Source organism: Poromitra crassiceps, assembly GCF_964638095.1.
Source record: "Poromitra crassiceps genome assembly, chromosome: 4".
NCBI lineage: Eukaryota > Metazoa > Chordata > Actinopteri > Beryciformes > Melamphaidae > Poromitra > Poromitra crassiceps.
The window spans coordinates 15,468,152-15,480,482 of NC_139626.1; the positions used below are offsets into that span (position 1 = coordinate 15,468,152).

General features: G+C 43.0%; 1 protein-coding gene across 2 annotated transcripts; it reads left to right on the top strand.

Moving 5' to 3' along the window:
- The first annotated feature begins 208 nt into the window (after window positions 1–208).
- Window positions 209–9,386, top strand: LOC310774777 (desumoylating isopeptidase 1-like). 2 transcript variants are annotated; one of them, XM_083634914.1, is made up of 6 exons: window positions 209–589; window positions 868–889; window positions 1,002–1,071; window positions 4,159–4,268; window positions 6,238–6,360; window positions 7,102–9,386. In XM_083634914.1, the coding sequence occupies exons 1-6, from the start codon at window positions 499–501 to the stop codon at window positions 7,184–7,186; spliced, it is 501 nt and encodes a 166-aa protein (XP_083491040.1). In that variant the 5' UTR covers window positions 209–498; the 3' UTR covers window positions 7,187–9,386. The 2 variants fall into 2 exon arrangements, with proteins under 2 accessions (XP_083491040.1, XP_083491041.1); XM_083634915.1 differs by lacking the exon at window positions 868–889 and having other exon boundaries at window positions 209–611.
- Window positions 9,387–12,331: the final 2,945 nt, after the last annotated feature.

Sequence of the window (12,331 nt, forward strand, 5' to 3'; positions counted from 1 at the left end):
AATAATCATAAAGTAGGTTGAGAATTGTTCACAGTAATTTGAATGGAACACTTAGTATAGCCTAAGCCTACTAATCACAAGACTGAGAGAGAGACGGAGGAGGGAATCAGTGAATGGATTAATCCAGAAGGAGGCGGTAATGCAACATTTTGGATGCCAACCGCCCTTAAACCAAACAGAAGAAGAAGAAGGAAGACCATCCGAAGACCATCCGAAGACAGCTGTCAGCCGGCTAGCTTTAGCTGTCACTGCGGTGTTTACATTAGCTGCAGCTTCATTAATTTCTTTATTTTTATCGTGTTTATTTGAAATTATTTGTGTATTATTTATTGTTGACGTGCAGTATTGTTTGGCTGATATAGGTTAGCCAACTTCATACAATTTAATTTGGTCGCTAGCTAGCTTGTTAGCTAGCGGCTAACGTGTATTACCAATAGATTTTTTTTAATTTCCCTGCAGTTGTATTAACTCATCGTTTTGAGGAAAACCCTCTGAATCATGGATCAAACCAGCCCGTTGTACCCGGTGAAACTGTACATTTACGACTTGTCAAGAGGCATGGCTCGCCAGCTCAGTCCTCTCATGCTAGGTGAGTTAGCGTTGGCTGCTAGGTGGTTTACGCGACTCATCATTCGAAAGAAGAATGAATGATGAGTCTCGCGTTGAGGCTAGCGGTGGTTGGTCTCGTCTCGGGCAAGCCGCAGAGAGCACCCTGCCCAGGGCAACCGGGAGGGAGGGAGTGGGGATTCAAGCTAACAATTGAGCCCGTCTATTTGCTAACTACGTTATATTAACTTAACTAATGCATGAAGTAAGTAAGACGCAGTAGGCCCTACTCTGACTCAACTCTTGCTTTTATCATCACAGGGAAACAGCTTGATGGGATATGGTGAGTTCAGTTGTCCGGCCTTTTCCCGAACAATCCAGCTGATTGTGTTGAATTAACTGTTTTCTTTGGCAATGGTTGGTTGTATTGGAAACGGTGTTTTGGTCTCTTGCAGGCACACGGCTATTGTGATCCATGGAGAGGAGTTCTTTTATGGAGGAGAGGGCATCGCTAGTTGTCCACCTGTAAGAATCATCTTCATACTTTTCTTTACATGTGATGTGGAGCATGCCATGTACAGTATGACAGTATATTAGAGTTGACATCACACGGTTGTTTTCAGGGCGAGACCATGGGTGAGACCATTGGCTTGTTTGCAAACGGGGGGCAACCAGCAGCAGGCTATGTGGAAAGCATTAGCAAAGTTGCTGGAAAAATCGCTTCTCTTCATTGTATATGGATCATGTCCTATATGTTTTGCAATCTTCTGGCGATACCTGCAGCGTGGAGCGGCATCCAACCTCTTGCATACTTGCTTTTCTCCATTCTCCATAGTAGCTATGGGGGAGCTGCCCCCCAGTGACGTCGGCGACGTCATCGGAATCACGTGGTTGCAAACAACCTATAGGCGGGTATTCAGCAAACATGGTGCTCCTCCCACATGGTGCTCCTCCCGCTGTTCTCAGCATATAGCTTGTTTGCAACCACGTGATTCCGATGACGTCGCTGGGGGGCAGCTCTCCCAGAGCTACTATGGAGGAAAGCGAGTATGCAAGAGTGTTGGATGCCACTCCATGCTGCAGGTATCGCCAGAAGATTACGAAACATATAGGATAGATCCATTCCATATACCGTAAATTCCGGACTATAAGGCGCACCGGTCTATAAGCCGCACCTTCAAAGGTGACTATTTTTTTCTTCTATAAGCCGCACCGGTCTATAAGCCGCGGGTGTTTTGATGTTTAATTACCATATGTAAGGCTTCGTGCACAGAGGGGATTGTCGGGAAAGAGATGGCTGTTTGGGGAAGCTCCCATTTATTAACATTTCAACAAAACAAAAGTCAGGTCACTAATCCCCAGACAAAATCACACATTGTGAGATGCTTAAAAATCACCATCGGCGGGAGCTGCTGTGCAGCCAAGAACACAAGTGAAATTCGTTCTCTCGTGACCTGTGGTTCTCAACGTGATGGACGATTCACCTTTCTTGTTAACAGTCCTAGTGAGAGGCAGGTCGAACGTCAAAGGCACTTCATCCATATTTATGATCTGCTCCGGTCCGATGGAATATTCCTTGATCTTTCTTTGTGTGAATTCGCCGAAGTTTGTAATTTTCTCCTGGTAGTCGGGAGGGAGTTGCTGACACACAGTCGTCCGCGCCCTGACGGACAGTCCCTTTCGTCTCGGGTTTGTGCATGATCCTTTGCTGCTGCTGCTGTTGTTGTTCCTGTCTCGCTACTGTCTCAGACATGGCTTTCAGGCTCAATCGCCGCCATCGTCGTAACACAGCCAGTTCTCCATCTTTTGAAGCATGATGTTAGATTACAACGAGCTAGTTGTGTGGCTTAGCCTTCCAAAATGTTGCTGTTAGTTTTTTAGAATGTAATACATAGAATTGGGAATGTTACATTCAATTTCATTCAGACTGTCTTACAGGCTCAATCGCTGCCTTTTTCCCCCCGGAGCGAGGGAGGAGGGAGGGAGGGTGTTTTACCGTAGTGGCTGAGAGAGAGTAGTGGCACAGTGCTCCAATCAGGTCGCGGGGGCACATTTTTTGCAACATCATCCAATCAGGGTCTCGCTCTCATAATGTCTGTCTTGCTCTCGTTCTGCCTCATACCAACATCCATAGATTTTGGAGGTTCCCGAGTGGCCGTTTGCTGGAAAAATCCATAGATAAGACGCACCGTTATATAAGCCGCAGGGGGCAAAAAAGGCCAAAAAACGGGGAAAAAGCCGCGGCTTATAGTCCGGAATTTACGGTACATTGAAGAGAAGCGGTTTACAGCGGAAGTATCATATTTCTGTGATTGGCATGGTGCAGTTCTATAGAGCAGCAGTGGAGAGCATCCTCACGTATAGAGACAGTCGGCAAGTGTGGGAACGCCCACAAAATGTTATATGGCTGGCGCGCGAGTGGGGTAAAACCGCCGATATATCTCAATGGGCTGACTCACCAAATGACGGTGCTGTGGCTCTAAACTACAGGTTTGGGGGTTCTAGAACGCAACACAAGACGTCTGCTCAGGTGTGCATTTACTGCAGTGGTTAAATCCCCGATCGTGTCTGCCTGCGCTGGGCTAGCAGCTAAATTCTAACTTTGCTGAATGGATAGAACGGGGGATTTACCCCACCCTGACCACGCCCCCAGCCAGGCTGAGCCAGCTAACCCGGCGTCTATGATGAGGCATCGCCTCAACCTATGGTTTGGTTTGGAAACTTGTGTGCTGAGGACAGGAGACAGTTAGATAGAGTGGTGCACAGTGCATCCAAAATCATCAGATGCAATCTCCCACCCCTAGCAGAACTATACAAGGGTAGGCTTAAAAAGAAGGCCCTGAAAGTTTTATGGGACCTGTTTTGCACTCACAGACCCGTCTCACCCAGCAAATAACCTCTTTAACCTCCTGCCCTCTCAGACAAGATTCAGAAGTGTTCAGACGAAAACATCCAGGTTTCACAACAGCACATACCCTGAAGCTGTCTGCCTTCTAAACACCCTTAATCTTACACACACACACACACACACACACACACACACACACACACTAACTGTACAATTCAGATAATGCACTTCCAGGGGGCCTACATCGCACTTTAAACACTACATAGTGTTGCCCCCCCCCCCTTTCTATGGTGTTTACAGTGTTGCAGTAATGTATTACGATGCAGTATGGTCAAATCATGCTCTTTCCATTGTTGTTTTGTGAATGCATGACTTTATGTGCTTGTCTTTGTATGTGAGCTGAGCTCACTAAGACAAATCCCAATCAACTTGTTGACATGGCAAATAAATATTGAATCTTACTTGTCCGATTTTGCTAGCGCTTTTCTATGTAGCCTGCTGCTGGTTGCCCCCCAGCACGATCACGTGGTTGGCAAACAAGTCAATGGTCTTGCCCCGGTCGCCATCTAGATGTGACGTCACCTGAAAACAACCTTTAGGGTATTCAACAAACATGGCACAACTCCGCAAGCTCTATAGTTGGCATACAGGAAAATACAAATATCTATAAAGAGATGGTTCAAAAAGTGCTAGTCAAAGACTTGAACAAAATGCCGGGAAGGAGGTGTCCTCTGAGTGTGTGTGTGTGTGTGTGTGTGTCATAGGGTGGCACCCAGCTGGGACAGCCAAACTCCATAGTGGACCTGGGCAACACTGAGGTGACAGAGGAGATCTTTATGGAGTACCTGTCTTCACTAGGAGAGTCCACATACAGGTAAAGGCTAAGTCGCACTACTACACTATTTCAACACAATTCCTGATACGGCCGGCGCATGTTATCCTGTAGTGTGAACAGGCTCGACAACACTGCAGACTCAAGAGACTTTCCCACCACAAGATTTTTTCCAACATGGTTGATCTAGTTGGTCCAGTCTGGTTGGACTTGTACAGGGACTTGCCCAGAATCTGAGAGAGAAGCAGGCAGCAGCCAATGGGAGTTTAGTTCAAGGAGGAAGAAAAAGAGAATTAACCAGAAGAGACATCACTTATAACAACATCCCCCACTCATTTACAGTACATCAGCAGAGATTCCAAACTCCTACACTCTTGATAAGTTCCTATACAATTTTTATGAGGTATACATCTCATGTAAAATGACAAGATTTGGGTTTGCAAAGGGGAGCTTGGGAATTTTAGAAACCTTGATTTCTTTGGCGTGTTCTCAATATTCAAATTTGGAAACCTTTCATGGAAATAAACTGGAAATTTTGGGGTCATTCATACTAACTCTATTTACCTTGTCATATACAGACATAAATATAAACATTTTGTTTTGTCATAACTAAACATACAGTATTATTATGCAGAAATGACATTTTTGACTTTATTTGTGAGTATAACATTAATGGATCGAATCAATTCATTGAACAACAAAAATCCTGAATGTTGAATAAAATAAATGTATTCCCTATGATCCCCCCTAACATGACACTGCCGGATGAGATGGTTTGTTTCAAGGAACTATCTGACAAGTCGCTTGGGAAACCATATCAAAGGGGCGGGCACTTTCATAAAATACCTGGCAGGTGATTGGATGAGCGTCTATCACAGGCTCGCTTCTCGCTGTCATCACACCCAGAGCCATGTATTAGAAGACTCGCGACATCTCCATTCACTCCAATGGACCAGTTTTTTACTCTCAAGAGTTCCAGGAAGTAAGGTCCTGGATTAAGCAGCACTGTCGAGTTGCAGCAAAATGGACAGTTTGTGTTGTACTTTGAAAGTTTTTTTTTTTTTAGAATCAAATTGTGCATTATCAGCTTTATTTTAGCATCCAAAAGTAGCGCGAGACCCCTTCCTGGCTGTTCATTGGCTAATGAGTCACGCATTTAGTCCTCCGCTGACGCCACTCTCTCTAAATTGCTCTGATCACACCTAAATGACAAACCACTGGTGCTTCCAATTCAAACAGATAGATTGGAGCGTGCCAAGATGTATTTCCCGTGTGATATTAGTGATCTTGCGTGAATCCAGCTGCCTCGCTGGACTTCATCAACATCCTCCTCAATGTGATGGAGGAAATGGACCATTTTTTGTTGTTCAATGAAGAATCCATCAAAGTCCTACTCACAAATAGATTAAGTCAAAAATATAATTTAAAACGTTTGTATTAGATTTTTTTTAACAAAATGTTTACTATATTTCTATCTGTATATGACAAGTTAAATTGTTAGTATAAATTACCCCAAAATTTACAGTTTATTCCTGTTAATTGCCATATATTCCTGTTAGCTTCTATGGAAAGTTTCCAACTTTGAATATTCCTGGAATTTTGCAACCCTAGACAAGATGCCTGTAAATCAATTTTGACACAAAATTCTTCATCGGTGTTATCTTGTAACGATGTCACTTAAATGCATTGTACCAATGAAAACTGTAGCTTCTCTCCCATGGGGCAAGAAACAATCGAACACCTATTTTTGCATCTCGAGTGTCTTTGACGCGTTGCCTTGTTTCAACAGCTTCCCGGTGCCCTAGTTAGAAAAAACACTTTATCTCCCTGTCGAAATCTTCTCTGTCACTATCTTGTCTTTTCCTGCTCCTCACCCGCCCTTCTCCACCCTGTCTCACTTCTCCACCCTGTCTCACTTCTCCACCCTGTCTCACTTCTCCACCCTGTCTTACTTCGAATGTTTTCTCTGAATTTCTCTCTCTCTCTATTTGCTCTCTCTCTCTCGGCACAGAAACGATAGGTACCACCTGTTTGAACACAACTGCAACACCTTCACCGATGAGGTGGCTCAGTTCCTCACAGGCGCCAAGATCCCCGCCTACATCACCGACCTTCCGTCTGAGATTCTGTCCACGTGAGTCAACTGTGTTCACTAAGCTTCATGAGGCTGTTGTGACACCTGACACTGCCCAGTTCTTACATTGCTCAGGCTCTTTACACTGCCCAGGCTCTTTACACTGCCCAGTTCTTACATTGCCCAGTTCTTACATTGCCCAGTTCTTACATTGCTCAGGCTCTTTACACTGCCCAGGCTCTTTACACTGCCCAGTTCTTACATTGCCCAGGCTCTTTACACTGCCCAGGCTCTTTACACTGCCCAGTTCTTACATTGCCCAGGCTCTTTACACTGCCCAGGCTCTTTACACTGCCCAGTTCTTACATTGCCCAGGCTCTTTACACTGCCCAGGCTCTTTACACTGCCCAGTTCTTACACTGCCCAGGCTCTTTACACTGCCCAGTTCTTACACTGCCCAGTTCTTACACTGCCCAGTTCTTACACTGCCCAGTTCTTACACTGCCCAGGCTCTTTACACTGCCCAGTTCTTACACTGCCCAGTTCTTACACTGCCCAGGCTCTTTACACTGCCCAGGCTCTTTACACTGCCCAGTTCTTACACTGCCCAGTTCGTACACTGCCCAGTTCTTACACTGCCCAGTGCTTACACTGCCCAGTGCTTACACTGCCCAGGCTCTTTGCCTCTGTCTCATTCTGTTCTGTCTTTGTCATTTAGTTTGTTTTTGTGTCTTTGTGTCAACTCCTGTCTGCTGTGTTCACATGCAGTATAACTCCTGTCTGCTGTGTTTGCCTCCCCAGGCCATTTGGCCAGGCTCTCCGTCCCATTCTGGACTCCATCACCATATCTCCTCCTGGAGGCAACAACTTCACCGGCTTGAGATAGATGGCACTGTGCACAACCATATCTTCAAGAAATGTTCCGTCTATTTATTTAAGGGGTGGGAATTAACCAGCAGCCACCAGCCAGACCCTGATACGTTTCTCTATCCTACCTGTACCTGACACTTTTGGACATCCCTTTCTGTTCCACAAATATGAGGTTTGAGGTATAACATTGGCAGCCTCGGTTGATGATGGACAAAAAATAATAATTATAAACCTGCCTTGGGTAGGATATTTCATCTGCTGCTCTGGGTCTGTGTTCACAAAGTGGGAATACTGATATTGGAGCAGTGATAATCATCCGTCTGTCCATCTGATTCATTTTTTATTTGTGTGTGATCCCTTTGGTACTCAGAGAGGCATGGTGAGTCCAGGTCAGTATGGTAGTTTTGTTTAACAATGAGATGACCACAAGTGAAGAACCATGGATTGACGTGTGCAGACTCAGACAGGAGCGGATCAAAGTGACAGTGTCGTTTTGTTTTAGCTGCTTAAAACTCTTTTACACATGCGCGCGCACATACACACACTAAAGGTTACTTTAGTAACAAATACGGCATCTCCTTTTTATCTGAGTTGGTACATGCTGGTGGTAACTCGTGCTTGACTTCTGCTTGCAAGACGGAGAGTGAACCAAACCTCCTACCTTGCAGTAATTCATATACCAGCAAAAGCCTGAGCGATCCTGCGATACCCCCGGCCTTAACACGATCTCTTACCGGACCTCAACCTTGTCTTTCACCCTTTCTGTTATCAAGCACGTGACACAACGTCAGAGAGCGAAGCCTCATACCTCCGAGGAAGACAAGATGCCACAGAAGTTTTACTCCCCTCATCATACGGCTAGGCAATACCATTATCTTAGATTTTGGATAATGGTAAATAATCATGATATAGCATTAGTGTTGTCTCTTCCTAGTTTGAAAGGCCGCATTACAGTAAAGTGATGTCATTTTCTGAACTTACCAGACTGTTCTAGCTGTTCTGTTATTTGGCTTTACCCACTTAAGTCATTATATCCACATTACGTATGATTATTTATCCAAAAATCTCATTTTGTCAATATTTTGTGAAAGCACCAATAGTGATCCCTACAATATAGTTGCAATATAATATATGTATTTGGAAAAACAATATTGTGATATTTGGTTTAGTCCATATCAGCCAGCCCTACTTATAACTGAACATTTAGCCCACTTCGTAGAGAATACAGAAATATGTATCGCCATTTGGTCTAAAAACACTGAGATGATATTTTTGGTCCATATCGCCCAGTCCTACCTCATCGTCTGCATCGCTTCATGGCCGTTCACTCAGGCTCGCGCGAGATCCTGATCCTGATCCTGATCATTTCTGGTATACATCGTGCACTTTGCGGCTTGTGAGATTTGAGCCTCTCTTTCCTATCATGAATGCTATTCATTATAATTTATAACAGTTTTCTTGCTGTTTGGGCAATTTATGCTTCAATCTATATTTTAAAATGTTTTAACTGCTCTATAATTGAATTCTTCCTCTCCCAAAGGGCCGAGGTTCATCTGAATGTAAACTCGTGTTGTTTTTTTGGACCTTCTGTAGCCTGGAGCCTGGGGCGGGTCTAGTTCCTACTTAAGTGTTGAATTATTCTGCTTGGTGTTTTAACCACTCTTTGTATTGTGTTTTGTGCTCTAATATGACTGTCTCTGACACTCCAAGGGTAAGGCTAGGGTGGATGAAAATGAGAAGGAATACTGGAATTTTAACTAGACAACACAACACTCAATACAACTCCTTTACTGGTTCTTGTCTTTGTGTTTAAGTGTATCAGGAAAATACAGTTTGACCAAATCCAAGGTGACACTCATCTAGGTGTTCGTACACACTCAGGAACACTTGACCACACAGCACTGGATCATGTCTTGTAATTCGTTAAAATGGCGCACCGAACAACTGCAGTTGCAGTTTCTGTTACTTCAGCGATAATGTTGAGAATTTGTTCAGTTTTCAAAGAGCGACTGCTAATGCATATCGAGGAACCTTGTCTGATAACATGGAATATCGTTTGAAGGATTTGTACTTTGAAGTAATTTGTTTTATGATCACATGGCAAAGCCAGGCATAGTAAATGATACATATACGTACATGCGTTATTATGCCAAGTGCCATTCACTTTCCTCACTTTCTAGTTGTGTGGACATTAATCCCTTCTGGGGTGGGGGTAGCCTGGGTAAACCCAGCCTCCACGTGACCTGCTCTCAGTCTGAGAGCAGGTCACGTGGAGGCTGGGTTTACCCAGGCTAGGGTGTGGGGGTAATTTTGTTCATGCAATGTTTCTATTCCCTGTTTATTCTCAGTTTAAGGCAAACCTGTCTTTGTGAGTTTACGACTTTAATATTTTTCCTATGATGTTGTAATTGTGATCATGAATCTATTTTGTATTACAATCACATACTCAAGCTTACTCATACAGTATATTTACCATCTTATTCACCAATTTGTGGTATTAAAACATCCTTATTGCTTCAACATTGTTCTGTACTGAACGCTTACCTGTAAGAAGATGCGTTATGACTGATGTATACAAAAAATAGCTTCCATATAATATTGACTGTCCAGTGTGTTTTCTGTCTCTTTTCTCTGTCTCCCTGACAGAGGATGGCAATGACTTTGAGTTCATGTAATTACAAGAACATCCACAAGGTGGAGCTAGAATTTCACTGCACAGTACTGATCGCCAACTTTCATGCCATCATGGAACATCAAACAACATTAATAACTTTTGAATCTCTTTGCGTTCCATTGTGTATGGGCTGCTGTGGAGAGGTGTCCATGACTGTATTGGAGGGTCACCGGTTCAAATACCACCTGGGAAAATGTAACTACCATGAAAGTGTCCTCGACATAAAGATTCAGATTCATTTATTTAAAGAATGGGACTTTACACATTGATGAACAGTACAGCCGTACAGTAAATATGTCAGGTTGTAGCCCAAGGGCTAGTTTCCACCTGTAGTCCCATGGCAGGTTGGTGTAATCATGAAAGCGAAAGAAAAATTAATAATACAACAAAGATTAAAAGTACAGAAAGTTAGTAAAACCAAAAATGATTAAAACACACAGTTAATAATACCAACAACAACAAAAATTAGTAGTATAAAAGGTTAGTAAAACCTAAAATAAATAAAACACACAGAGCATGCTGCAAAACATGGCAAATGTTAATTGTGATCACATTGTTGGTTTGATCTGAGCCATATTTTCAGCTGGCCTTTGAAGGTGGCGAGACTCGGGCATTCTCTGATCGAGGGAGGTAGATTATTCCAGAGAGTGCTTCCCATGAAGGATAGGGTCCTCTGACTAAAGGAAGTTTTTCTAAAGGGGACCTCACAGACCTTGTTCGTAATGGCCCGGGTGACACGGGTCGAATTGGCGGTCGCACGATATTTGATAAAGTCAGCAAGAGGAGGCGGCGGCAGTCCATGTAGAACTTTGTATATTAGACAGGCAGAGGTGAAATTTCTAAAGTTCTCAAAACTTAGCATGCCATATTTACGTATGATATGGCAGTGGTGATGAGAAAAGCCTTTACTTGGCTTTATATCTAATAGCTGTTAAGTCTTCTCATTCTCTTTTCCCCCCTTTCAGTATTCCTCATCACTGAAACAATGTTACAAGTCATATCAAATATGCCAAATATCATGCCCGTCCAACACAAGCCTTTGATACAGAAATGAGTCAAAACCAAAAGCCTGGCAGTGATTTTATCTTTAATATTTCATCTTCAAAAGTGGCATAAACAATCCTCAAAGAACATTTATGGGTAGAAATAAATTGCTTAGTTGTAATAAGCACATATTTTTGCTACATATATTACACCAGTATAACATTGGTTTTACTTGATACATTAATGACACTTCTGTACTCTAAATCATAATCTGTTTACAGAACTCTGCACGACAGATACTACAAGGCAAATATCCTGTAGTGGTTTACAGTAGCAGTCAGACGTCCCTTCTTTCACTCGGGGCAGAGATCCCATTTCTCGTCCAGTTAAACAATAGCAGTGCAGTCTGATTCCCCAAGCAGCATTGGAATATCACTATTGTGTCTGAAAGGAGAAGTCTGCACATGCATGGCAGCATTACATCCAGACTGCAGATCCGGCTTGAACAGAGTGCAGCACATGAACATGTCTTGCTGCAAATCAACCCTGTGCCTGACTGTGTACTGGCCTTTGCACAATGTCCATAATGTCCCCAGTCAGTATTGTGTCATAGAATTATGTCCCATAACAGTCAGTATTGTGTCATTATGTCCCATCACAGTCAGTATTGTGTCATTATGTCCCATCACAGTCAGTATTGTGTCATTATGTCCCATCACAGTCAGTATTGTGTCATTATGTCCCATAACAGTCAGTATTGTGTCATTATGTCCCATAACAGTCAGTATTGTGTCATTATGTCCCATCACAGTCAGTATTGTCATTATGTCCCATAACAGTCAGTATTGTGTCATTATGTCCCATAACAGTCAGTATTGTGTCATTATGTCCCATAACAGTCAGTATTGTGTCATTATGTCCCATCACAGTCAGTATTGTGTCATTATGTCCCATCACAGTCAGTATGGTGTCATTATGTCCCATCACAGTCAGTATTGTCATTATGTCCCATAACAGTCAGTATTGTGTCATTATGTCCCATAACAGTCAGTATTGTGTCATTATGTCCCATCACAGTCAGTATTGTGTCATTATGTCCCATAACAGTCAGTATTGTGTCATTATGTCCCATCACAGTCAGTATTGTGTCATTATGTCCCATCACAGTCAGTATGGTGTCATTATGTCCCATCACAGTCAGTATTGTCATTATGTCCCATAACAGTCAGTATTGTGTCATTATGTCCCATAACAGTCAGTATTGTGTCATTATGTCCCATCACAGTCAGTATTGTCATTATGTCCCATAACAGTCAGTATTGTGTCATTATGTCCCATAACAGTCAGTATGGTGTCATTATGTCCCATCACAGTCAGTATTGTCATTATGTCCCATAACAGTCAGTATTGTGTCATTATGTCCCATAACAGTCAGTATTGTGTAATTATGTCCCATAACAGTCAGTATGGTGTCATTATGTCCCATCACAGTCAGTATTGTGT

Excerpts from the sequence above, each read along its gene's own strand:
- LOC310774777 (XM_083634915.1), top strand. The coding sequence starts at position 499 with ATGGATCAAACCAGCCCGTTGTACCCGGTGAAACTGTACATTTACGAC. Across the intron at positions 612-1,001 it reads GAGTTAGCGTTGGCTGCTAG|GCACACGGCTATTGTGATCC; the intron begins GTGGTTTACGCG and ends GGTCTCTTGCAG. Across the intron at positions 4,269-6,237 it reads CTAGGAGAGTCCACATACAG|AAACGATAGGTACCACCTGT; the intron begins GTAAAGGCTAAG and ends CTCTCGGCACAG.